Source organism: Vitis vinifera, chromosome 13 (assembly GCF_030704535.1).
Source record: "Vitis vinifera cultivar Pinot Noir 40024 chromosome 13, ASM3070453v1".
Lineage (NCBI taxonomy): Eukaryota > Viridiplantae > Streptophyta > Magnoliopsida > Vitales > Vitaceae > Vitis > Vitis vinifera.
The window spans coordinates 24,310,922-24,338,837 of NC_081817.1; the positions used below are offsets into that span (position 1 = coordinate 24,310,922).

General features: G+C 34.8%; 5 protein-coding genes across 7 annotated transcripts; all 5 read left to right on the forward strand.

Moving 5' to 3' along the window:
- The first annotated feature begins 1,043 nt into the window (after positions 1–1,043).
- LOC100263478 (putative disease resistance RPP13-like protein 1) lies at positions 1,044–5,521 on the forward strand. The gene has a single exon (XM_010660870.3). It carries the CDS (start codon positions 1,388–1,390, stop codon positions 4,196–4,198), a length of 2,811 nt encoding a protein of 936 aa, XP_010659172.3. The 5' UTR covers positions 1,044–1,387; the 3' UTR covers positions 4,199–5,521.
- On the forward strand, positions 4,321–5,349 carry LOC132252605 (putative disease resistance protein At3g14460). Its single transcript, XM_059741995.1, has one exon. It carries the CDS (start codon positions 4,321–4,323, stop codon positions 5,347–5,349), a length of 1,029 nt encoding a protein of 342 aa, XP_059597978.1.
- On the forward strand, positions 5,283–12,523 carry LOC100258335 (DNA-directed RNA polymerase V subunit 5C). 3 transcript variants are annotated; one of them, XM_059741530.1, is made up of 5 exons: positions 5,283–5,372; positions 6,314–6,589; positions 10,018–10,191; positions 11,684–11,797; positions 12,250–12,523. In XM_059741530.1, exons 1-5 carry the CDS (start codon positions 5,349–5,351, stop codon positions 12,373–12,375), a joined length of 714 nt encoding a protein of 237 aa, XP_059597513.1. In that variant the 5' UTR covers positions 5,283–5,348; the 3' UTR covers positions 12,376–12,523. The 3 variants fall into 3 exon arrangements, with proteins under 3 accessions (XP_059597513.1, XP_059597515.1, XP_059597514.1); XM_059741532.1 differs by having other exon boundaries at positions 10,084–10,191; XM_059741531.1 differs by having other exon boundaries at positions 5,330–5,444.
- A 1,655-nt stretch (positions 12,524–14,178) lies between these two features.
- Positions 14,179–17,977, forward strand: LOC100853082 (putative disease resistance protein RGA3). The gene has a single exon (XM_010660873.3). It carries the CDS (start codon positions 14,317–14,319, stop codon positions 17,479–17,481), a length of 3,165 nt encoding a protein of 1,054 aa, XP_010659175.1. The 5' UTR covers positions 14,179–14,316; the 3' UTR covers positions 17,482–17,977.
- A 4,395-nt stretch (positions 17,978–22,372) lies between these two features.
- LOC100253197 (putative disease resistance protein RGA3) lies at positions 22,373–25,987 on the forward strand. The gene has a single exon (XM_002269743.5). It carries the CDS (start codon positions 22,526–22,528, stop codon positions 25,799–25,801), a length of 3,276 nt encoding a protein of 1,091 aa, XP_002269779.2. The 5' UTR covers positions 22,373–22,525; the 3' UTR covers positions 25,802–25,987.
- Positions 25,988–27,916: the final 1,929 nt, after the last annotated feature.

Below are 27,916 nucleotides of genomic sequence, written 5' to 3' on the forward strand. Positions count from 1 at the left end.
CATACTTTTATAAAATACCGAAAAATCATTTTTTATTCTTTAACTTAAAAACAAATTTCATAAAATATGATCAAACAAACCCTTACTTTTTCTATAAAAGTCCTTTAAGAGTTTTTTATTTTAAAAACAAAAAGCAAGTAATATATGTAAACGAGCTCTATAATAATGAATTATGGAAATGATGAGGATGATGAATACAACGATAATGACCATAAAGATTGTCATTTTATTTTATTGAAAGGGTAATTGGTAGAGTTCAATTAACAAGTATTATTTTCTAACATGAATTGGTAAGTTAATTCACACGAAAGGTCTAATTCTCATCTCAATTATAAATACGGGGGATATAAACCATTATTAATCATAATTAAAACGGTCTTAATACAAATATCAATGAAGTAGGTTCAAGCAGTAACCTTTATGCCGACCCCATCCCACCCCAAAAACAAAAGGGAGTTCTCATATTGGGGCCAAACTGCCCCGACTCATGTTTTAGTTGTTGGATTGAGTCGTATCAAACAGGTCGGGTACTTCCTTTTCTCCTGCTTAATACATGTACGTACTTAAACATCTGTGAGTGAAGAGCGTAGAGAGTGCTCCATGGATCTTGTAGAGAGGGCATTGCCCTATACCTATAAACCCAGTGAAATGACATAGGTACAAAGGAAAATGGGAAAGTGGGAACCTCAAAGAAGTAGGTTATTTGCTTTTCCATATTTTCGAAGTGTTGAAAGGCAGTAGGACCATCATCAACCTGACATACCCATGTGAGAGTCACTGTCAAAAGTTGCTTTTTCTACTGAGAATGGAATCAATATACTTTTAAAGATGCTTTTTCTATGGACATGAGACTCGATGCACTTATATTAGTTTTTGACCTTTTCTTTTGGAAAATGCTTTATTATTGGACAAGCATTTTAGCTAACCTCAAACCTGTTGACAAGTATTATACCAAGTCAAGACCAGTCAATCAAAATATCTAACAATAAAATTGAGGTAGAATGACGGAAAATAACTACAAACAAATTAAATTTAGATGAAAATAAATTTATCTGAATTATGGGACTTTATTATTTCAACACTTCCAAAAATAATTTCAAAGAGTCCAAGAGTCACATGAATTGCCCTTCAAAATCCCTCTTAACTGCTCTGTATGATACATAGCCAAAGCCAAAGCCCCTTTACAGTAGGATCAAACTGCCTTTCTCTGTAGAATAAGATGACCCTTCCCTTATTTTCTTTTTCTTTTTAATTTCGTATAGTGGGTGTTTGTGTCCATATCTTCTTGTGAGTTGAACCGGTCGCTACAACAACAATCTTACAACCTGTGGAAACTTTCCCTTCTCCTATCTCTTTTGCTCTCTCCTCTCTCCCATTTACTGAAAGTATGTTTGTGGCTGAGGCAGTTGGATCTTCCTTCCTTGGTGTGTTGATTGACAAGTTGATCGCCTCCCCGCTGTTAGAGTACGCTCGCCGGAAAAAAGTTGACACAACACTCGAAGAATGGAGGAGGACGTTGACCCATATTGAAGCAGTGCTGCATGATGCTGAGAACAAGCAGATCAGGGAGAAAGCAGTGAAAGTTTGGCTGGATGACCTCAAATCTTTGGCTTATGACATTGAAGATGTGGTGGATGAGTTTGATACTAAAGCCAGGCAAAGGAGTTTGACAGAAGGCCCTCAAGCCAGCACAAGCAAGGTACGCAAGCTCATCCCAACTTATGGTGCTTTGGATCCTAGAGCTCTGTCATTTAACAAAAAGATGGGTGAAAAAATAAAGAAAATCACAAGGGAGTTAGATGCGATTGCCAAACGGAGACTTGACCTTCCTTTGAGAGAGGGTGTTGGAGGGGTGTCGTTTGGAATGGAAGAAAGGTTACAGACTACTTCTTCAGTAGTTGAGTCTCGTATTCATGGTAGGGATGCTGATAAGGAGAAGATCGTTGAATTGATGCTGTCAAATGAAGCAACCGGGGGTGATAGAGTTTCTGTCTTTTCCATAGTTGGCATGGGCGGGATCGGCAAGACAACCCTGGCTCAGATCATCTACAATGACTGCAGGGTGGAGAATCGTTTTGAAAAGAGAGCTTGGGTTTGTGTTTCGGATGATTTTGATGTTGTAGGGATAACAAAAAAAATTCTTGAGTCCTTCACACAAAGTCAATGTGAATCTAAAAACTTGGAATTGCTTCAAGAAAAATTGAAGAATGAAATGAAGGAGAAAAGATTTTTCCTTGTTCTAGATGACGTATGGAACGAGAATCTCAACCATTGGGATGTCCTACAAGCTCCTTTTTACGTCGGAGCACAAGGCAGCGTGGTCTTAGTAACAACTCGCAATGAGAATGTGGCATCAATTATGCGAACAAGGCCTTCTTATCAGCTTGGTCATCTAACTGATGAAGAATGTTGGTTATTGTTCTCACAGCAGGCCTTCAAAAATCTAAATTCAGATGCATGCCAAAACTTGGAATCGATTGGTAGGAAGATAGCAAAAAAATGCAAAGGTTTGCCTTTGGCGGTGAAGACTCTTGCAGGTTTATTACGCTCTAAACAGGATAGCACTGCTTGGAATGAAGTGTTAAACAATGATGTATGGGATTTGCCAAATGAGCAAAATAGTATTCTTCCCGCTTTGAATTTGAGTTATTATTATCTCCCTACAACATTAAAGCGATGTTTTGCATACTGTTCCATATTCCCCAAGGACTATGTGTTTGAAAAGGAGAAGTTAGTATTGTTATGGATGGCTGAAGGCTTCTTAGATGGCTCCAAAAGAGGGGAAACTATAGAAGAGTTTGGTAGCATGTGTTTCGATAATCTATTGTCAAGGTCATTCTTTCAAAGATACCATAACAATGATTCTCAATTTGTGATGCATGATCTGATTCATGATTTGACACAATTTACATCAGGAAAATTTTGTTTTAGATTGGTGGGCGAACAACAAAATCAAATTCAAATTTATAAAGAGATTCGACATTCTTCGTACATTTGGCAATATTCCAAAGTCTTCAAGAAAGTTAAATCATTTCTTGACATCTATAGTCTACGGACCTTCCTAGCACTGCCTCCTTATTCTGATGCTGCTCGTAATTTCTATTTAAGCAAGGAGGTCTCACATTGTTTGTTGTCAACATTGAGGTGTTTGCGGGTTTTGTCTTTGAGTCACTATGACATTGAAGAATTGCCCCACTCGATTAAAAATTTGAAACACCTACGCTATCTGGACCTCTCTCATACTTCAATTATAACACTGCCTGAATCAATAACTACTCTTTTCAACTTGCAAACGTTGATGCTATCAGAGTGTAGATATCTTGTTGATTTGCCAACAAAAATGGGAAGACTAATCAACTTACGTCATCTCAAAATCGATGGGACTAAGCTAGAAAGGATGCCAATGGAAATGAGTAGAATGAAAAATCTTCGAACGTTGACTACTTTTGTTGTCGGTAAGCATACAGGATCAAGAGTTGGGGAGTTGAGGGACCTTTCACACCTTAGTGGTACACTTACCATTTTCAAGTTGCAGAATGTGATGGATGCTAGGGATGCCTTTGAGAGTAATATGAAGGGTAAGGAGTGCCTTGACAAGTTAGAATTGAATTGGGAAGATGATAATGCAATTGCCGGTGATTCACATGATGCAGCAAGTGTGCTGGAAAAGCTGCAGCCTCATAGCAACCTGAAAGAACTCTCCATTGGATGCTACTATGGTGCAAAATTTCCAAGCTGGTTAGGGGAACCTTCATTCATCAACATGGTGAGTCTACAACTCTTTAACTGTAAAAATTGTGCATCCTTGCCACCTCTTGGACAGCTACGGTCTCTCCAGAACCTCTCCATTGTGAAGAATGATGTTCTGCAAAAGGTGGGGCAGGAGTTTTATGGGAATGGGCCTTCTTCATTTAAGCCATTTGGAAGCCTGCAGACTCTGGTGTTTGAGGAGATATCAGAGTGGGAGGAATGGGATTGTTTTGGAGTGGAAGGGGGGGAGTTCCCTCATCTCAATGAGCTCCGTATTGAGAGTTGTCCAAAGCTGAAAGGGGATTTGCCCAAGCACCTTCCTGTTTTAACAAGTCTGGTAATTTTAGAATGTGGGCAATTGGTGTGTCAGCTTCCAGAGGCACCGTCCATTCAGAAACTGAATTTAAAAGAATGTGATGAGGTAGTGTTGTCCACCTGCCTTCAATAACTGAGTTGGAAGTGAGTAATATTTGTTCCATACAAGTGGAATTGCCAGCGATTTTGCTTAAGCTCACATCTCTCCGGAAGTTGGTTATCAAGGAATGTCAGAGTCTTTCCTCTCTTCCAGAGATGGGGCTGCCCCCCATGCTTGAAACCCTTGAAATAGAAAAGTGCCACATTCTAGAGACCCTACCGGAGGGAATGACTCAAAATAATACCAGTCTCCAGAGCTTGTACATAGAAGATTGTGATTCTCTTACGTCTTTGCCCATCATCTCTTCATTGAAATCACTTGAAATCAAGCAGTGTCGGAAAGTAGAGTTACCCCTTCCTGAGGAGACCACGCAAAACTACTACCCTTGGCTTGCCTATTTACGTATAAATAGAAGTTGTGATTCTCTCACGTCCTTTCCATTAGCCTTCTTCACAAAGCTTAAGACACTTCATATCTGGAATTGTGAAAATCTGGAGTCCTTTTACATTCCAGATGGACTTCGCAACATGGATCTCACATCTCTCCACAAAATCAAAATCGATGATTGCCCGAATCTGGTGTCTTTTCCACAAGGAGGATTGCGAGCTTCCAACCTGAGAGAACTTTTTATCAGCAATTGCAAGAAGCTTAAGTCACTGCCCCAACGGATGCACACCCTCCTTACATCGCTTGACAAGTTGTGGATAAGTGATTGTCCAGAAATTGTTTCATTTCCGGAAGGGGGTTTGCCGACTAATCTATCCTCACTTCACATCGGGTCTTGCTACAAGCTTATGGAATCTCGGAAGGAATGGGGCTTACAAACACTTCCCTCCCTTAGACGATTGGTTATCGTTGGAGGTACAGAAGGAGGGTTGGAGTCATTTTCCGAGGAGTGGCTGCTGCTGCCCTCCACTCTCTTCTCTCTCGACATTTCGGATTTTCCAGATCTGAAATCCCTGGACAATCTGGGGCTTGAGAACCTCACATCTCTCGAACGTCTCGTGATTTGGAACTGCGATAAGTTGAAGTCCTTTCCGAAACAGGGGCTGCCCGCCTCCCTCTCTGTTCTCGAGATTTATAGATGTCCTCTGCTGAAAAAACGGTGCCAAAGGGATAAAGGGAAAGAATGGCGCAAGATTGCTCATATCCCCAGCATAGAAATGGTGGATCTCGATGACTGATGAGGATGGCAAGTTTGAATCAGGTAGTTGACTTGAGTCTAAAATTTGAAGAATTGAAGTGTTGAATTAGAGAGAGATTTGTTATGATTAGAAAGGTGAGGGCATATTTATTATTTATAGAAATTGGAATGATATAAATAGAGATAATAAATTGAAGAGAATGATACTAAAATTTATTTATTTAAAAGTTGATAAAGAAACATATACTTTGTATTAGTAGAAAGTGAGTATATCCCACCTAAAAAACCTATCAATATAAACTATAAATTCAAATCTAATATAAAGTAAAATTTTTATTAAGGTAGCAAATCCTTATATTTTGTGATATTTATAAATATGTTAAATTATTCTTTTCAAATTATTAAAATAAATTTAAAAATAATAAAATAATTAATTTTACATATGTTTTTAATATATAAATTTAAGTAAATAGAAAATAAAAATTCATTAACTTTTCTCAAAATTTTAAAAATTCAAGGAAGTGAAGAATTTTTTTTCTTAAATTTTAAAAATAAAAAGTAAAGCATTGTGTCCAAACTAGTAGTATTTGTTTTTTAATTGAATAGAAAAAATTAATTTTTTTTTTATTTAGTTAAAAAATAATTTATTATCTACCAATATAATGAAAGTAAACTTGTTATTAATAGTTTCGGTTTAATTAAGTTAATTGATATTAATATGTTATTTTTAATTATTTTTAGGTGAATAAAAAAAATCAAAATATTTGATTTTTTCTATTAAGGGAAAAAAACAAAAATCACTTAATATTTTATTTTCCTTTTTGAAAACATCTAAATTAAGAAAAAAAACATTAATCTAATTGAAAAAGGAAGTGGGAAAAGGTGGAAAAATGAGAGTTGGGCGATTAAAGGAAAGAAGCGAGTAGAAATAATTGAGGCAGTCTCACGAGTATAACAAAAAAACACCAAAACGATCCTTAACGCATTCCCTCCCTCCAAATCAGTCTCTCGAGTGGGAGTCGGGGAAGATGGAGAGCCAAGCCGGAAGCCATGGCAATGGAAGTTGCATCACAGCCGATATGGAGCAAGGCAGCATAGAGAGTTACAGATACTACCTCTCTCGGAGAACCCTCTTCCAGATGCTCTCCGACCGCGGCTACAACGTCCCCCACTCCGAACTCACCCGCTCCCTCTCCGACTTCCGTGCCTCCTTCGGTCACAACCCCGACCCTAGCCGTCTCCGCATTTGCCTTCCTCTCATCTCCAGTCCCTCCAAAAAGGTATGTAAATAATCAGTTTTGTTTGGTGGCTGAGAAAAAGGAGGAAATTAAAAGAAAAAAATGAAATAAAAGTTGCATTATTGGTGATTTTGATTTTTTTTTTTTTTGGAAAACGATGTTTGACTCCATCTTAGACTTGTCGTTGTTATCCTTTGGTATCGGAGTTGCTTCAGGTTCAGAGTGCACATACAATGTAACAGTTAGCGTAGTAGTAGCCCCAAGGCTTACCATTTTTTTCTACATAGAAGGCATACATCAGTTCTAGGGCTTCCGATGTACTGCTCGAATTTCCCCAACGTTTTTGTTTTCTTTTATTACTATAATAATAATTATTATTATTATTATTATTATTATTTTGTTTTTCTTTCTTCCTTTCAGGTGTTCTTATATTTGTTGAAGATCTCTTTAGGCAGCTGTACTGAAATGTTGGAAAATTTTGATTTCCAGAACTTTGGTTTCTTTTGTTTCGGTTTCTTCTTATACATATTTTTTCACTGACCCAACAAGGGTTTGAGAGGTTTTGGTCGACGGCAGAGTTTTGCGTGTTGATTTTTTTTTTTTTTTGGTTTACCTTTTTAGGTTTTGTTTGGTTACTGAGAAAGCTGAGAAAAAGAGGAGGGTGTTTTGGTTCAGGTTTTTGTTTTCTTGGGTTTCATATGACAAATTATATCTTTAAAAATTTCTTCTAAAATTTTTTAAAATTTGAGATAGGAAAATATTTTTAATGTCTCAATTTTTCAAAACATTTTTTGAAAGTGATTAACTTTTTAAGGTAAGGCTCAAAGAATTCTTGCATTTGACATAGAAGTTACTATCATTTTCTGATTTAAAAAATCCTTTTTTTACAGTTGAATCATCGTAGTTCAGAAATTGTCTATTTTGATTTGTATTCTGACAAAGGCCAAAGTATTAGTTTCGTAATTTTGTTTTGTGGAAAATTCTGACTATCGTTGAGTCATAGTAAATTTCTTCATGGAATGTAAGTCTCACCTTTTCATGTAAGTAGGAACAAGCAGAATTTGTGTTTTTGAGGCTATGGCAATTTGAAGCTCTGTTGTTACAATTTTTGAAATTTCCTTTAAGCAAAAGCTCCCTTAATTTGTAATGTCAATTCTGTAAAATAGAAGATTGGTTATGTGAAGCAAAAAAAAAAAAAGGCTAAATCATAATGCAGAAAAGCAAATTGTAAGGGTTTTTTTTTTATCTGATGATAGGGGTTCTTGGTGGAATAGGAGATAAGCCATGGGACTAGTAAGATGTCAAGCTTGATGAGGGGTTGGGTTGTGGGGTGTGGAGGAGCAAGTGGCAATAATCCCAAGGTGGGACGGAGCGCCTAGGAGGGGATTCTTGGAGATAGGCTCAAGAGCTCTAAGGAAACATATACCCAAAGAATGATTTTGGTTTGCTGTTCCCGTATGTTGTTCCCTTTCTTTATAAATGAATATCTTTGGGCCCTTTATATAGCAGTCCAAGGTTGAACCACATTGGTTGGTAAGACTTGATGAATAGGAGGTTTGTATAGACTTGTCTCAACCAACCCATGTAACTGTACCCTCATGCTTATGGTGATACATGACAATGCATAATGATGGAGCCCTTAGTGGTAGGTTGAATTCGGTTTGATGTAGGGTATAACCTATCTTGTCTTGACAAGCCTCTAACTCCATCCTCTAAACCATGACCCCCAATCCATCATAAGAGCTTGATGATAGGTAGACTAAGTCCATCAAGGTGCACCTAGTCTATGTAAGAATCCCCAAGCTTGGCACTGATTCAGGCAAGGCTAATGCATCAGGATGCCACGTCCTAAGTGTGACTTCTTTAAAGAAGTTTGAAAACCAAGTGGAGAGGCCATGGAGTGATACAAATGTGGAGGAAGTGACCCTTATAGAATGAGGTTGTTTGTATCAGAACCATCAATGTGAAAGGTTAAGTGGACACCATCCTATGAGGGGGAAGGGTCATCTCTACATAGCCCATTTAAGAGGTTGAGTCGACACTGCCCCCTCGATGGCAGACACTTTGTGAATTGAAAGGGGATGACCTTCCTCCCTCGTTTTTGTGTTGGAAGAGAGTTGTGGTACCTCATTCAACAAGTATCCCCACTTAAAGGTGAGAGGCACACTCCCTTGTCATCCACCACTGGTATGCATCAACAATGTAGACATCCACTAAAGGGGCTAGACATTTGTGCCAAATGTAAATTCTAGCCTAACATGGGGCGCATTAGTGCAGAGCATGCATGTGGCAGTGCAAGTAGTTGGAGTCATGAGATTACAAAATTACACATGGTATATGCATATGTCCACGTGATTGCACAAATTTCGACATCAACAGTGACACATTGTTTTCCAAATATTGCACTTTCTACTTCCATAGTCAATAATGCGTTCTTCTAAAGAACCAATTTATGTTCTACTCATAGCTATTAACAACTTGAAAAAAAAATGATTTTTGTTCTTCTCATTTTCAAGGATATTAATCATTATTATTCAATATTATCATCGTTTTTCAATGTGATTGGGTGAGTACCATGGCCTTCATCTACATTTGATCCCTCCCCAATCTATCTTTCTTTCTTTCTTTGGATTTTCTTCACAAGCAGAACTTCATATGCCTAGCTGATTGAATTATTTTCAGATTTACACATTGCTGAAGTTATTGTTATAATTCATTTCAAGCCAGGCATCTTCAGAGTGCAGAGGTCTAGTGTAGGGAAAAGATTATGAAGTCCTGCACCTCATTTGATTAGGGAAATATGCATTGAGCAGTAAGGACAATTAAACAAATGGGAAAATTTTAGAAGAACAGGGTCATGACACTAGTGGCTATTTTATTGGAGCTTCATATACTCATTTTTTGTTTACAAAGTCTTCTTTTGCTCTAACAATTTCCACATCTTAAATTTCCATGATGTTGAAATTTGTTTTCTTTGAGCACTGCTATAAATGTAGGTTGACAATAAAAGATACTGATTGCAAATGTTAAGAGTATGAATAGACCTAGAAGGTGAAAATAAACAGTCCTTTGTAGTGACTAGCAATTGAAAACGAACCATTCTTTTTAGTGATCTCATAATAGAAGTGGAGGATGCTGTATGTCCTTTAATTCTCTATCGGTTCAGATTTCTTTCTTTAGTATATTAACTGGACATAAACATAACTGACCAACAGTTTGTGCTGGTACGTGCTACTTGTTGAGAAATTTAAGTTATTTAATGATGAAAACATCCCTTTTGTCCTCATATAATGCTTTTATTTATCTTTTACAGAGTATGTTTCTCATAAGTCGCTCATATAGATTCTTCATAATTTTTAATTTTTTTTTATTTATTTATAAATATCCTGCCTAGACAAAGCACCATTTTGGAAATCTTTTGTGCCTCTTGTAATAATGTAACTTCATTTTCTTTTACTTCTATTTTGCAGATTCTAGTTGTTTTTTGTGGAACAGATGAAATAAGAAAGGCTGTAATTCGTGTCATTTTCCAACAGATTAACAGAGAGGGTTTGCACCGGCTTATATTAGTCTTGCAAAGTAAGATGAATTCCCACGCTCGAAAAGTAGTGGATGAATATCCAATTAAAGTTGAGTTTTTCCAAGTAAGTCACTTATAATTATGCAACATTTTCATCTTCTCATGTTTACTTTAGTTTTGACCAGGTTTCTTAAGGGAATATATGGCATCAACTAGGCATTTTTCTTTTAAACTCTGTGATTGTGATAACAGAAAAATCTGTTTAGTTTTTCTTGAGCAAGAAAATAGGTTGCTACTATGACTATGCCCGTGCTGAAATGAAATGCAATTCTGCATCATCATTCATCCTTAGAGGATCTAGATTGGCATTGAATACTTTGGCTGTCTACTTTCTAGCCTATGGGTGGATATACATATAAGAATACTCTGGGGAAAATTCTAACTGATTAGCATGGTTTAATGAGAAGAAGTCACAGTGATGGAAATGGTAAAGGAGTCTAAATGCAAGAGATGATGATTGGAGCCAAAAACAAAGCCTAGATGCCTTAACATGGAGAATTAGTTTAGAGATCATTTTTGCTTTAGAGAGGTTACTTCAGGTTATTTCATGGCCACATGGGTGACAAATTTACTTCATATTGAGACCTTGGGTGTCTTCATTTCATTACCTTGGTGCATGTTCTGTTGGGCTTTTCCTTGTCTTTATAGCCCTCTGCAGTTCTTTTAAACATGAGAAATGTTTTTTTATTGCTATTTTAAACAGTTTTTAATTGCATTTCTAAAAATGGATCAATGACAATGTTTGCAATTCTTTTAGTCTTCTTCATGTTGACAAACTCCTCTCGTGTCTTCCTAGATTTCACTCATCACTTGCTTACGAGGAGTAAGATCGAGAGAACAGAAATAAGTTAAGAAAAGAAATTGTGGGATGATAAGAATTAAGGCCCAATATCTCCAAAATTTTGAAGTTATTTATTGAAAGTATAGGTGGATTTCACGTCCTAAATGATTGCCAATCAAGACAAGGATTTTATTTCCTTATTATTTTTAATGAATGTTGGTAAGTTACTAGGTGGAATTCTATGACATTATTTGGGAGGTTTTTCTAAGGTTGAGGTGTCAGGGCAGGCTTGAACAAGGCTTTTGGGTCTGTTGGCTGGGCTGGGCTAAAACTATTAGGCTCATTCAATACCGGGCATTACACAGGCTATAGAAATAGTTCTTTACTTTTCAATAGTAATTTATACAAATTTCTATTAATATATATTTGATTTCTGTGAATATATGTTGTGATGTGCTTTATTGGAATTCATGAGGCAACGTCAATTGAAGATTTCAGTTACTGAGATCAAGATCTCAAATGATACTGGACGTGCCAAATTTCACAAGTAACACATTTGAAAATATCAGTTGTTTCTCCATAAATTTATGCTTATGAATGCTGAGCAACACTGACAGATTCTTACCTCTCCTTCATATAACTTTTTAACTCTAAAATTGGAGAATGTCTCTATCTAACTTCTGTTCATCTGGGAACTTTGTGGATTGATATTATTGTAGATTCTAAATTCTGTTTCAAGTTACTAAAGTTTCATGTTGGCTTACTTTGCCTTCAGATCACGGAACTTTTGATTAATATTACAAAGCATGTTTCGGTGCCAAAGCATGAGATTCTGAGCGCTCAAGAAAAGAGAAAGCTGGTAAACAAATACAAGCTGGAAGATAAGCAGGTAAGAAATTGCTTTTCCTTGTTGAGGATCCCAAACTTTTAACAAAAGAAGATATTTATTTTATCTAATTAAGAAAACCAACCCTCTGACCATCTAGAGATGAGGCATGCTTGTTCTTTTGGGTGAAAATTTTTCACATTCTTATGAAGGATGATGCTTTCATTACATTGGCATCATTACATTGAAACTACTGCTAAACCATGATAAAAAATTTTGACATCACTTCTATTATGCCTGAATATCTTTTGATTAAATGATCAAGCTAACATAAACTTAGGCTCTGTTGGAAACACTTCCCAAGTAGAGCCCTTGTTTTATGTTTTTAAGAGCAGAACTGTTATATGTTTTCTAATTGTCAAAAATATTTTTCTATTTTTTTGTTATGGAGATTACAAGATTGTTTTAAAAAACAAGACCTTTCATGTTTTCATTTTATTTATTTTCCTGTTCAGTTCCCTATTATGCAGAAAGACGATGCCATTGCACGCTACTATGGTCTAGAGAAGGGGCAGGTGGTGAAAATTACATACAAAGGTGGAATGACTGATTCTTTGGTTACCTACCGCTGCGTTTCTTGATGCCTCCACAAACATGCTTCCACATTTGTGTGGGGATTGACATGCTGGAAATCCTTTTATTCTGCACAAATTTAACAGATATTCATTATGTTAACATATTTTTACACTGATATTAATGAAACCTAAAGGCTTACTACCTAATTACTCATGCTTGATCTCTCTTTTCTCCTACTCATTAGGCATTTTGAGTCCACCCCATTGGCTGATATACTCTGCTGCAGCATAGCTTGTGACTCAATTCAATGAGCATCCAACTTTGCTAATTCTACTTGGAGAGCTGAGTTTTTGGGTTGATAAGAAGTTCATAGGGGAGTGGACCTGATATTATCTCATCATATTTGATCTAACTTAACATCGAGGGAGTATGCTCTCCCTTTGTTCTATTTTTATTTTTCTCAGGTCCAAATATAGGCATGGCAAGCGAGTCAAATTCAAACAATAAAAGTATGGTAACATGCAATTTCTTCTTTTCATTTTTGTAATTGGGAAAATTATGTAACCATACATGTTTTTGAGAACTTTGAGCTCATTTGATCATGTTTTCCAAACTTTTTTTAAGATTAAAAAAACTAGAAACATGATTGGATGAGTTGTTTTTAAAAATTATTTTTCTATTTTGATTTTTTTTAAATATTGTAAATTCAATTTATATAATATTAATTAATTTTTAATTCAATTCTTATTAAAAATGAAAATAATTTTATAATTATAAATAAATTAAAAAATTAATAGGTTTTAGTAAAAAATGAATAATAATAATGTTATAATAAAATCATATATATTTTTTTTATAAAAAAACTATTTATAATATGTTAGAAAAATATGGATATTAACATTTTAGTAAAAACATTTCCTTTTTGTTAAAAAAGAATAATAATAATTGCTATGCATATATTTAGTACTAAATCATGAATATGTCATTTCGGAAGTGTTTTGATTTAATATATAATTAGTTGAATTAGTTTTTTGAATTTTAAATTATTCTTAAGAATTTTAAAAATCATTAAAGAATTAAAACTATTAATTACTTCTCATTTAATTTAGAATCTATTTATCTAGTGAGAAAATTCAAAAAATACAATTGTATATAAGAGAAATAGTAAAGTTATGACTCATAATTTATTAGTTTTGACTTATTATTTTTTATAGTGATTAAATCTATATAATTATGTACAAAAAAATAATAATAATAGAGTCATTATAAACCATTTTTTATCAATAAATTATGAGTATTAACAATCTCACTATTTGACTTTCAAATTATTATCAAACTGGTTGATGAATCCAAAATTAACTCTTATTTAATTGAACTTTATTTACTTAGTGAAAAAAAAATGATTTTATACAAAAGAGAAACAATAAAATTGTTATAAATCAATTTTTATCTATGAATTTTTGCTATTAATTTGATTATTACTTAAATTTTAAGTTATGTTTAAAAATTATTAAACTCTTTAACGAACCTAATGTATTTAAGTCTTTACTTGATTTGAAATTTATTTGCTTGTTAAAAAATTTGTAAAAATGTGATATATATATATATATATATATAAAAGACACGAACCAAATCATTTAAAATAACTTTTGATTTATTTTTTTCAAATGTTATTGAGTTTTCTGACATTATAATATTAATCAATTCAAATTTTTTAATTTCAAATTATTTTTAAAAATTAATAAATCTTATGTATAAAGTTTAAAAATTGTGTATTATTATTGTTATTATTTTTAATTTCAATGAAATCGTATTTTGAAGATATGATTTCAGTAAAATATACCAAAATCAAGTCTTCAAGTTACAACATCAACAAAATGCACTAAAATCATATCTCTTGTCGGCATTGACTTCTATTCCATGAACCTACAAGTCTCCCACCATTCATTAGATTATACAGAAATTAAGATCTTGTTCTTGAGTTTTGCTTCTCTCTGAAAGAAACAATGGCAGTGGGGGAGATATTTCTATCCGCTGCCTTTCAGATTACTCTTGAAAAATTGGCTTCCCCAATGTCAAAAGAGTTGGAAAAGAGTTTCGGAGATCTAAAAAAATTGACCTGGACTTTGTCCAAAATCCAGGCTGTGCTCCGTGATGCTGAGGCAAGGCAGATCACCAACGCAGCTGTGAAGCTGTGGCTAAGTGATGTTGAAGAAGTAGCAGATGACGCGGAGGACGTGCTGGATGAGGTCATGACCGAAGCTTTTCGATTCAAGCAACAAAACCCAGTAGGCAATTTTTCCTCTTTGTCAAGGGATTTTCATTTTGAAATTGGGTCTAAATTGGAGAAGATTAATATGAGGTTGGATGAAATAGCAAAGAAAGGAGATGAGCTGGGGTTGAAGGAGAGAAGCGGAGAGAAAGGGCATAATGCAAGACCACCGAGTAGTTCTCTAGTTGATGAATCTAGTGTTTTTGGCAGGGAGGTTGAGAAAGAGGAGATACTAGAATTATTGGTATCTGATGAATATGGTGGAAGTGATGTTTGTGTTATTCCCATAGTAGGCATGGGAGGCCTGGGCAAGACAACACTTGCCCAACTTGTCTACAATGATGAGAAGGTGACCAAACATTTTGAGCTGAAAATGTGGGTTTGTGTATCTGATGATTTTGATGTTCGTAGAGCTACAAAATCAGTCCTAGATTCTGCTACCGGGAAAAATTTTGATCTCATGGATTTGGACATACTCCAAAGTAAACTCCGTGACATATTAAAGGGGAAGAGGTATCTGCTTGTTCTAGACGATGTGTGGACTGAGAAGAAGAGTGATTGGGATCGCTTGCGTCTTCCTCTAAGAGCAGGGGCAACCGGAAGTAAAATCATAGTAACTACCAGAAGTGGAAGGGTTTCATCGGTTATGGGCACGATGCCCCCTCGTCATTTGGAGGGATTATCAGACGATGACTGTTGGTCACTTTTTAAGCAAATAGCGTTTGAGAATGGGAATGCTGATGCACATCCAGAACTGGTACGAATAGGAAAGGAAATTCTGAAGAAGTGTCGAGGTTTGCCTTTAGCAGTGAAGACAATTGGGGGGCTGCTGTATTTGGAGACGGAAGAATATGAATGGGAAATGATCTTGAAAAGTGATTTATGGGACTTCGAAGAGGATGAAAATGAAATTTTGCCAGCTCTAAGGCTGAGCTATAATCATCTCCCAGAACATCTCAAACAGTGTTTTGTCTTTTGCTCTGTATTCCCAAAAGACTACAACTTTGAAAAGGAAACTTTAGTCTTGCTATGGATTGCGGAGGGTTTTGTCCTTGCAAAGGGAAGGAAACACCTGGAAGATTTGGGTTCGGACTATTTTGATGAGCTGTTGTTGAGGTCTTTCTTTCAACGCTCCAAAATCAATTCTTCCAAGTTCTTTGTTATGCATGACTTGGTTCATGATTTGGCACAATATCTAGCAGGGGATTTGTGCTTCAGATTGGAGGAGGGTAAGTCGCAAAGCATCTCGGAAAGGGCTAGGCATGCTGCAGTGCTACACAACACGTTCAAGTCAGGGGTCACATTTGAGGCCTTGGGTACCACAACAAATTTACGTACGGTTATACTGCTGCACGGTAATGAAAGGAGTGAGACCCCTAAGGCAATAGTCCTACATGATTTGCTGCCAAGCTTGAGATGCTTACGTGTATTGGATTTGAGTCACATTGCTGTTGAAGAAATACCAGATATGGTAGGAAGACTGAAACATTTAAGGTATCTCAACCTCTCCAGTACTCGTATTAAGATGCTGCCTCCATCAGTTTGCACCCTTTATAATCTCCAATCGCTGATTCTTATGAATTGCAACAACCTTAAGGGGTTGCCTATTGACATGAAAAAACTTCTAAATCTGCGGCATCTTAATTTAACTGGATGTTGGCATCTCATATGCATGCCTCCACAGATTGGGGAGCTTACTTGTTTACGAACATTGCATAGATTTTTTGTGGCAAAAGAGAAGGGTTGTGGGATTGGCGAATTGAAGGGCATGACAGAGCTTCGAGCAACACTCATAATCGATAGGCTTGAGGATGTTTCCATGGTTTCAGAGGGCAGGGAGGCGAATTTGAAGAACAAACAATATCTTCGTAGGTTGGAATTGAAATGGAGCCCTGGACATCATATGCCGCATGCAACTGGTGAGGAGCTTCTTGAATGTCTTGAACCTCATGGGAACCTCAAAGAATTGAAGATCGATGTCTATCATGGTGCTAAGTTTCCAAATTGGATGGGATACTCCTTGCTACCTCGCTTAGAAAGGATCGAACTCTCCCAATGTACCTACAGCAGAATCCTCCCGCCCCTTGGACAGCTACCGCTTCTTAAGTATCTCAGCATTGATACAATGAGTGAATTGGAAAGCATTAGTTGTGAGTTTTGTGGTGAAGGTCAGATTCGAGGGTTTCCTTCCTTAGAGAAAATGAAGCTTGAAGACATGAAGAATTTGAAGGAATGGCATGAGATAGAGGATGGTGACTTCCCTCGCCTTCACGAACTTACCATTAAAAACTCCCCCAATTTTGCTAGCCTTCCAAAGTTTCCATCACTTTGTGACTTGGTTTTAGATGAATGCAATGAGATGATTTTGGGGTCAGTGCAGTTCCTCTCATCTCTATCCTCATTGAAAATTTCAAATTTCCGAAGACTGGCTTTATTACCTGAAGGCCTTCTACAGCATCTAAATTCACTAAAAGAACTAAGAATTCAGAATTTTTACGGGCTTGAGGCGTTGAAAAAGGAGGTAGGCTTACAGGATCTCGTGTCTCTCCAACGTTTTGAAATTTTATCGTGTCCAAAGCTAGTGTCGCTTCCAGAAGAAGGGTTATCATCTGCACTTCGATATCTCTCCCTCTGTGTATGCAACAGTTTGCAGTCCCTGCCAAAAGGACTCGAGAATCTGTCCTCCCTTGAAGAATTGAGCATTTCCAAGTGTCCTAAGCTTGTGACTTTCCCTGAAGAAAAGTTACCAAGCTCACTCAAACTGTTGAGAATTTCAGCTTCCAACCTGGTATCACTACCTAAGAGACTTAATGAACTCTCAGTTCTTCAACATTTGGCAATAGACTCCTGCCACGCACTAAGATCCTTGCCAGAGGAAGGATTGCCAGCCTCAGTTTGATCATTATATATTCAAAGATCTCAATTGTTGGAGAAAAGGTGTGAAGAAGGTGGTGAAGATTGGAATAAGATAGCTCATATCCCTCACAAAAGGATTGCTCGATTTTAAATCAACTCAAGATCTGAAATGGAGCTGTGCTAGAAAACTAAAGCTCCAAGAGTGACACGGTATCAAGGTTTTCCTTCAATTCGTTATCCATGCTGTATATTTTTTCTTTTTATCCTTTTTTCCTTAATACGAATGATTTTGTGTCATAAGCTCAAGTCTTTAGATGCTATGAACTGCTCAATGTTGTGGATGACATGAACAACTTCGAGTCGTGAGCTCAGAAAATTTGACATGATAAAGGAACTTCTTTTATAAGTAACAGCTTTTTATTGGTTCAAGTCATGTTGGGGAACTTTGTTTTAAATGGGAAATCATTGTTCTATCTTGGACTAGAATTTTCTGAGTTCTTGGGAAATTTTGAGGAAAGACATTGGAAATGTTCAAGAAACTCTCAGGATATTTCTTTGTAAGCATTTTGGAAAAGTCCATCTCTTCCTCCTTCATCTTGGAAGAACTTGAGTTCTCACATGTGAAATGCTCAATACCCCATTTAGGCCTACAAAATTGGTTATAATCTAGCGCTTTCTAGGTCTTCTCATTAAGAGCTATCTGGAGCAGCAAATATAGAAACCAGCTCAGGTGCCAAAGCAAGAGATTCTGAGTGCTCAAGAAAAGAGAAAGCTGGAAGATAAGCAGGTAAGAAAATTACTTTCCCTTGTTTAGGAACCCAAACTTCTAATAAAAGAAGATATTTGTTTTATCTCTATTAAGAAAAACAACTCTCTGACCATCTAGAGATGAGGCATGCTTGTTCTTTTGGGTGAAAAATTTTCACATTCTTATGAAGGATGATGTTTTCATTACATTGAAACTACCGCCAAACTATGATAAAAAATTTTATCATCACTTCTATTATGCCTGAACATCTTTTGATTAATCCATCAAGCTAACAAAAACTTACGTTCCGTTTGAAAACAATTCTAAATAACAGTTTTTAGTGTTTTGTTGAATAAAAGTATGTTTGAAAACTTAAAATGTTTTTAACATGTTTTCAGTATTTTTAAATATTTTTTAAAATTACTTTTATATATAGTGATTTATTTTTAATCATTCTCCGTATATGTACAATTAACTTTTAAAACCGTCCTTGGAAAACAACTAAAAATATTCTTAAAAGACATCTTGGCCTTATTTGAAAACTATTTTTTAAATTAGTTTTTTTGTTTTTCAGAACAAAAAAAAATGGGAAAACATATTTGGTAACTAAAAAATAGAAAAACATTCTTTTGTTCTTAAAAACAGAAACATTATATTTTTAGGGAACAAGTTTATATCCTCCAAAAATACCATGTTTTTTAGAACTGTTTTTGAAAACATTTCCAAAATAAAGCCCTTATTTTCTGTTTTTAAAACATAAAACTTAAAAACAGAAAACTGTTTTATGTTTTCTAATTGTCAATATTTTTTTTTTTTTATACATGGAGATGAGAAGATTGTTTTCAAAAACAAGATCTTTTATGTTTTCATTTTATTTGTTTTCTTTGTTCAGTTTCCTATAATGTAGGAGAACGATGCCACTGCGTGTTGCTATGGTCAAGAGAAGTGGCAGGTGGTGAAAATTACATACAAAGGTGGAATGAGTGATTCTTTGGTTACCTTCCGCTGCGTTTCTTGATGCCTCCACAAACATGCTTACACATTTTTGTCGGGGTTGACATGCTGGAAATTGTTTTGTTCTACACATATTTAACAGATCTTCATTATATTAACCTATTTTTACAGTGACATTAATGAAAGATTACATCTTTCTGGTGGAAATGAGACTAGATTAGTTTTGAAATGTAAAGATTATGTTTGGTTCTTGGAAAATGGGAGAAAAAAAAAACAGAATGAAAAAAAAAAACAAAGGAAAATAAACAAATAGATTTAAAGTTAATAAATTATTTTTATATATTATTTCTTATTTATTTCATTTATTTAACTCTTCTATATAAATATTAAATAATTTATAGTATAATTTTTTAAATAATGTTAATTATATTTCACATTTTTTAGAGTAAAATCAAATATAAAAAAATATTTTTCTCAACACCTTTTTTCTTTACTTATTACTTTCCAAAATCAAAGATAGGTAACCTAATCTCTCATGTTTGATATCTCTTTTCTCCAACTCATTTTGAGTCCACACAATTGGCTCATATAATTATAAACAAATTTAAAAATAATAATATTATAATAAATATATACATTATTTTTTATTAAAAAACTATTTAGTATATGTTAGAAAAAATATGGATATTAACATTTTAGTAAAAGTATTTTTTTTTGTGAAAAAGAATAATTATTTTTTAAAAATAAATAATTTTTACTAAAATATAAATAATAATAATGATATTATAATAAAATATAAATTATATTTTTTTATTGAAAAAATATTTAGTATAAGTTAGAAAAAATATAGATATTAACATTTTAGTAAAAGATTTTTTTTGTTAAAAAGAATAATAATAATTGTTAATAATATTTTATTTAAAATGAATAACAAATAAATTAACATGCAAATCAACCAAGGTTTTCATTACGTGCACATATTTAGCACTAAATTATGAACATAGTAATCGGAAGTGTTTTGATTTAATATGCATTTAATTGGATTGGGTTTTTTGAATTCCAAATTATTCTTAAAAATTTTAAATTCATTAAAAATTTGAAATTATTAATTATGTCTCATTTAATTTAAAATCTATTTACCTAATGAAAAAAATTCAAAAAATATATTTGTATATAAGAGAAACAGTAAAGTTATGACTCATAATTTATTAGTTTTAGTTTATTACTTTTTGTAGTCATTAGATTAATTTTTTGAATTTTAAATTATTTTTAAAAATGGTTAAGTCTATTAATGAATTCAATATAAAGTGTTGTTTGATTTTAAGTTTATTTCTTTAGTAAAAAAATTTATAAAAATATAATTTTGTGCAAAAAAGAAATAATGGAGTCATTGTAATCCAATTTTTATCCATAACATACTGGTATTAATGATTTCACTATTTGACTTTCAAATTTATTTTAAAAATTATCAAACTAGTTAATGAATTCAACAAATTAAGTTTTATTTAATTTGGAGTTTGTTTACTTAGTGAAAAATTTGGAAAAATATGATTCTATGCAAAAGAGAAACAACAGAATTGTTTGAAACCAATTTGATCCTTATTTGAGTTTTTACTTATTATTACTAGATTCTTTAATGAATCAATGTGTTAAGTGTTTGTTTAATTTCAAATTTATTTGCCTAGTGAAAAAATTTATAAAAATGTGATATTAAGTTTTGATCAATGACTTTCTAATGTTATTAAGTTTCTTGACTTTCTAATATTAATTAACTCGATTTTTTTTTGTTTCAAATTATTTTTAAAAATTAATAAATTTTATGTATGAAGTTTAATTTGATTTGAAATTTATTTGTTTGATAAAAAAATTTAGAAAAGTTAAAAAAAAATTGAAAAAAACACACACATGTAATTTAAAGGAATACCATATTTGAATATTTTCAGTTTCAATACTGGATCATAGAGATAATGCTTAATTTTATTTTATTTTTTATGATTTTTTTTAATTTATTTATATTTTCCTATTGTTTTAAAAAACTTGTTAAAACAATTTTTTCTTGTTCACTAAAAACTGTTTTTTGTTTCACTTTGTGATAATTGCTTTTTAATCACATAACCAACACAAGCTCTTTAAGGTTAGAACATAATATTAAATAATATATATATATATATATATATAATATGTATAATTTTATTTTTTTATGATTTTTTTAAATTTCTCTATGTTTTCCTTTTATTTTAAAAAACTAGTGAAAATCAACCAAACTCTTTTAAGATTAGAATATATATATATATATATATATATCTTAAAGGAATATCTTATTTGAATATTTTCGGTTACAATATTGGATTATGAAGAGAGAAGAAGAATGATATAATGTTTTTATTTTATTTTATGATTTTTTACATTTCTTTTTCCTTTTTTTTTGTTTTAAAAAACTAGTGAAAATAATTTTTTCTTGTTCACTAAAAACTGTTCTTTAATTCACTATGTGATAACTGCTTTTAAATCATGTGATGAAACAAGCTCTATGAGGTTAGGATATAATATCAAATTACATATATATAGTAGTTATAAATGATCTATCATATTACTAATAATTGTGAATAAGAAAATAACCATTATAACTTCTAACAAGGAGATATCAACTATTTTTTTAACTTTTTTTAATAAATTTATTATTATTATTTCCTAAAAGTTGTGTATTATTATTATTATTTTCAATTTTAATGAAATCTTCAATTTTTATATTGAAATTTTTGAATATATGATTTCAATAAAATATAACAAACTCGTGTCTTCAAATTACAACTTCCACAAAATGCACTTAAATCATGTCTTCTAGTGATGACTTTAATAAAATACACCAAAATTTTATGTTTGTGTCATAGATTTGAAAATATTTTTAAAAGCGAGGTATTTTAAAACCTGTTTTTTAAAATTTGGGTAGTTTAAAAAAAATGTCCTTTTCCTTTTATCTCTATTTCTTTTCCCACGGGGCACATAAAAACTCCATTGACTTTGGTTAATCAGGTCCAAATATAGACATCTGAATTCACTCAAATTCATAAATAAAGTAAAGGGTTAAAAGTGCGGTAATATGCACTTTTCAGCTTAATTTCTTCCTTACGTTTCATAATTTGGTTTCCATCGTCAAATTCATAAAGTAACGGATGGGGTTGGTGGTTTGTGGCTTTGGGCTTATCCTCACCTTTCAGCCAGCCTTGTTTGCTCTTTTCCGTGGACATACCCCACCTCTCCTGTCGGCATTGACTTCTATTCCTTGCACCTACAACTCTACAACCACCAGGACAAGTTGAAATTCATTAGATTACACAGAAAACTAGATCTTGTTCTTGAGTTTTGCTTCTCTCAGAAAGAAACAATGGCAGTGGGGGAGATATTTCTATCTGCTGCCTTTCAAATTACTCTTGAAAAATTGGCTTCCCCAATGTCAAAAGAGTTGGAAAAGCGTTTTGGAGATCTAAAAAAACTGACCAGGACTTTGTCCAAAATCCAGGCTGTGCTCAGTGATGCTGAGGCAAGGCAGATCACCAACGCAGCTGTGAAACTGTGGCTAGGTGATGTTGAAGAAGTAGCATATGACGCGGAGGACGTGCTGGAGGAGGTCATGACCGAAGCTTCTCGACTCAAGCTACAAAACCCAGTAAGCTACTTGTCCTCTTTGTCAAGGGATTTTCAGCTTGAAATTAGGTCTAAATTGGAGAAGATTAATGAGAGGTTGGATGAAATAGAAAAGGAAAGAGATGGGCTGGGGTTGAGGGAGATAAGCGGAGAGAAAAGGAATAATAAAAGACCACAGAGTAGTTCTCTAGTTGAAGAATCTAGGGTTTTAGGGAGGGAGGTTGAGAAAGAGGAGATAGTAGAATTATTGGTATCGGATGAATATGGTGGAAGTGATGTTTGTGTTATTCCCATAGTGGGCATGGGAGGCCTGGGCAAGACAACACTTGCCCAACTTGTCTACAATGATGAGAAGGTGACCAAACATTTTGAGCTGAAAATGTGGGTTTGTGTATCTGATGATTTTGATGTTCGTAGAGCTACAAAATCAGTCCTAGATTCTGCTACCGGGAAAAATTTTGATCTCATGGATTTGGACATACTCCAAAGTAAACTCCGGGACATATTAAAGGGGAAGAGGTATCTGCTTGTTCTAGACGATGTGTGGACTGAGAAGAAGAGTGATTGGGATCGTTTGCGTCTTCCTCTAAGAGCAGGGGCAACCGGAAGTAAAATCATAGTAACTACCAGAAGTGGAAGGGTTTCATCGGTTATGGGCACGATGCCCCCTCGTCATTTGGAGGGATTATCAGATGATGACTGTTGGTCACTTTTTAAGCAAATAGCGTTTGAGAATAGGAATGCTGATGCACATCCAGAGCTGGTACGAATAGGAGAGGAAATTCTGAAGAAGTGTCGAGGTTTGCCTTTAGCAGTGAAGACAATTGGGGGGCTGCTGTATTTGGAGACGGATGAATATGAATGGGAAATGATCCTGAAAAGTGATTTATGGGACTTCGAAGAGGATGAAAATGGAATTTTGCCAGCTCTAAGGCTGAGCTATAATCATCTACCAGAACATCTCAAACAGTGTTTTGTCTTTTGCTCTGTATTCCCAAAAGACTACAACTTTGAAAAGGAAACTTTAGTCTTGCTATGGATTGCAGAGGGTTTTGTTCTTGCAAAGGGAAGGAAACACCTGGAAGATTTGGGTTCGGACTATTTTGATGAGCTGTTGTTGAGGTCTTTCTTTCAACGCTCCAAATTCAATTCTTCCAAGTTCTTTGTTATGCATGACTTGGTTCATGATTTGGCACAATATCTAGCAGGGGATTTATGCTTCAGATTGGAGGAGGGTAAGTCGCAAAGCATCTCGGAAAGGGCTAGGCATGCTGCAGTGCTACACAACACGTTCAAGTCAGGGGTCACATTTGAGGCCTTGGGTACCACAACAAATTTACGTACGGTTATACTGTTGCACGGTAATGAAAGGAGTGAGACCCCTAAGGCAATAGTCCTACATGATTTGCTGCCAACCTTGAGATGCTTACGTGTATTGGATTTGAGTCACATTGCTGTGGAAGAAATACCAGATATGGTAGGAAGACTGAAACATTTAAGGTATCTCAACCTCTCCAGTACTCGTATTAAGATGCTGCCTCCATCAGTTTGCACCCTTTATAATCTCCAATCGCTGATTCTTATGAATTGCAACAACCTTAAGGGGTTGCCTAATGACATGAAAAAACTTCTAAATCTGCGGCATCTTAATTTAACTGGATGTTGGCATCTCATATGCATGCCTCCACAGATTGGGGAGCTTACTTGTTTACGAACATTGCATAGATTTGTTGTGGCAAAAGAGAAGGGTTGTGGGATTGGCGAATTGAAGGGCATGACAGAGCTTCGAGCAACACTCATAATCGATAGGCTTGAGGATGTTTCCATGGTTTCAGAGGGCAGAGAGGCGAATTTGAAGAACAAACAATATCTTCGTAGGTTGGAATTGAAATGGAGCCCTGGACATCATATGCCGCATGCAATTGGTGAGGAGCTTCTTGAATGTCTTGAACCTCATGGGAACCTCAAAGAATTGAAGATAGATGTCTATCATGGTGCTAAGTTTCCAAATTGGATGGGATACTCCTTGCTATCTCGCTTAGAAAGGATTGAACTCTCCCAATGTACCTACAGCAGAATCCTCCCGCCCCTTGGACAGCTACCGCTTCTTAAGTATCTCAGCATTGATACAATGAGTGAATTGGAAAGCATTAGTTGTGAGTTTTGTGGTGAAGGTCAGATTCGAGGGTTTCCTTCCTTAGAGAAAATGAAGCTTGAAGACATGAAGAATTTGAAGGAATGGCACGAGATAGAGGAAGGTGACTTCCCTCGCCTTCACGAACTTACCATTAAAAACTCCCCCAATTTTGCTAGCCTTCCAAAGTTTCCATCACTTTGTGACTTGGTTTTAGATGAATGCAATGAGATGATTTTGGGGTCAGTGCAGTTCCTCTCATCTCTATCCTCATTGAAAATTTCGAATTTCCGAAGACTGGCTTTATTACCTGAGGGCCTTCTACAGCATCTAAATTCACTAAAAGAACTAAGAATTCAGAATTTTTACAGGCTTGAGGCGTTGAAAAAGGAGGTAGGCTTACAGGATCTCGTGTCTCTCCAACGTTTTGAAATTTTATCGTGTCCCAAGCTAGTGTCGCTTCCAGAAGAAGGGTTATCATCTGCACTTCGATATCTCTCCCTCTGTGTATGCAACAGTTTGCAGTCCCTGCCAAAAGGACTCGAGAATCTGTCCTCTCTTGAAGAATTGAGCATTTCCAAGTGTCCTAAGCTTGTGACTTTCCCTGAAGAAAAGTTACCAAGCTCACTCAAACTGTTGAGAATTTCAGCTTGTGCCAACCTGGTATCACTACCTAAGAGACTTAATGAACTCTCAGTTCTTCAACATTTGGCAATAGACTCCTGCCACGCACTAAGATCCTTGCCAGAGGAAGGATTGCCAGCCTCAGTTCGATCATTATCTATTCAAAGATCTCAATTGTTGGAGAAAAGGTGCGAAGAAGGCGGTGAAGACTGGAATAAGATAGCTCATATCCCTGACAGATACATTACAAGATTTTAAATCAACTCAAGATCTGAAATGGAGCTGCGCTAGAAAACTAAAGCTCCAAGAGTGACACGGTATCAAGGTTTCCTTCAATTCATTATCCATGCTGTATATTTTTTCTTTTTATCCTTTTTTCCTTGAAAATTTGACATGAAAAGGAACTTTTTTTTATAAGTAACTGCTTTTTGTTGGTTCAAGTCATGTTGGGGAACTTTATTTTAAACGGGAAATCATTGTTCGGATCTTGGATTAAAATTTTCAGAGATTTTGGGAAATTTTGAGGAAATACATCGAAAATGTTCAAGAAACTCTTGGGTTATTTCTTTGTTAAGCATTTGGAAAAGTTGGGGAAGCTGCTGGAGAACGGCATTTTCCATCTGTTCCTCCTTCATCTTGGAAGAAATTAAGTTCTGACATGTAAATGCTGAATACCCACCAGTTAGGCCTACAAAATTGGTCATATTCAAGTGCTTTCTAGGTCATATCATTAGCCCTTCAAACTTTTATCTATTTCCTCCTCCCTTTCTCTCTCTCTCTACTCCTTCCAGCCTGACCCTTTATCTGATCGTTACGAGTTTCTTTTGAGTATTCCTTAAATTTTACATTCCAATGTCTCATAATTAGTTCTCAATTTGTTCCATTCTGTTTCTGAGAACCTTTTTCTTTCTGAATTGCTGGGTTGGATGGGACCTGACTAGATTGTGTCTGGGTCGACATTTCTCAACTATTATCAAGTGGCATCCAGGTTGCATTTCTTTCAGCCCATAGTGAATGTAACCAAAGAGTATCTGGCTGGACCAGGCAAATTGCTTCCTCGATGTAAGAGTGACAATGTTAGCTTATGACACTAAGGAGGAACCTAAGTTTTCTAACCTAATTAAGAGCAATCTAGAGCAGTAAACATAGAAACCAACTCAGGAGCTAAGTCATAAAATTTGGTTTTAGACTTCTAGTTATGATTAACTAACAAACAACACTCAAAGTAAGAGCATCTCCTTGAGGCTAAACCCAGCCTCATATCCCCTCTCATTCAACTTTGTTTGTGTGTGTTTGTGAGTATGCACACGTGTCTACTTGGATGGTATACAGATTTATAAATCCTAATCCAGTCATCAAATTCATAAGCAACTGTGAGAACAGTATTTCCTTGAAGCTGTTGCATTATGACTTTGAGCTGTTAGACAGTGCTCTGCATGAAATTACATCCTCAACCTTTTTTTTTTTTTCCTGTTTGTTTGTAAATTTTAGAATCTCCAGAATTTGTCCATGGGAAAGACAATGGCCTTGAGGCCTAAGATATTAATCTCTTCCAACAAGATAATAATGTACTCCATGGGAAAGAACATATTAGACTAATCAACAACAAATGTTCGTGAGTAATCCTTGGCCACTAACTGCCTTAAACAGATGTATTGGACTATGAGGATTGCATTTTCTATGTTCAAGGACACCCAACATCTTCTTTACATGGAGCCAAATATGTCGACTTCCATATGCTTTACATGGAGTCAAATATGTCAACTTCCATACATTGTTTTCTATGAAAAAATTTCGCTTAAAAGAAGTCAATGGGGAGAAGGATATAAATAGTGACATGAAGTAAGTTGGGATGTAAATTGAATTTCTATTTTCGTTTTTGTTTTTTAATAAAACAAGTTAACAATTGACTTAATGTTCTATCATTAAGAACAATGAAAACATTCAAATATACAACGGTAGCATATAAGAGTATCGTGTAAGATTGCTATGTTGAGTTGGATACCAGCATGAAGAACCTAGAATGGACTCAAGCAATGATTATCGATTATATAAGGAAGAAAACATGATGGTGCTTGCCTATTCAGGAAGCTCCATATTCTGAAGCAAAAAACAATAAACAGTGGAGGACTAATAATTTTAGAGCTGGGATATAGCGCCATTTTTTCGCAGCTACCTTGTTGGTAAAGATTTTGTCCATTCATCGAACGACTGATTAGAGAAGAGATTGGCGGTCGAAAAACACATGAATAAAAACCACATTATTCAGTCTCATTGTGGTAGAGGAACTTGTGAACTTACAGGTCCTACAATAAGAATAAAGATAAAGTGAATCCATGCATAAAGAGTTTGGTCAACCATGATCATGAGATA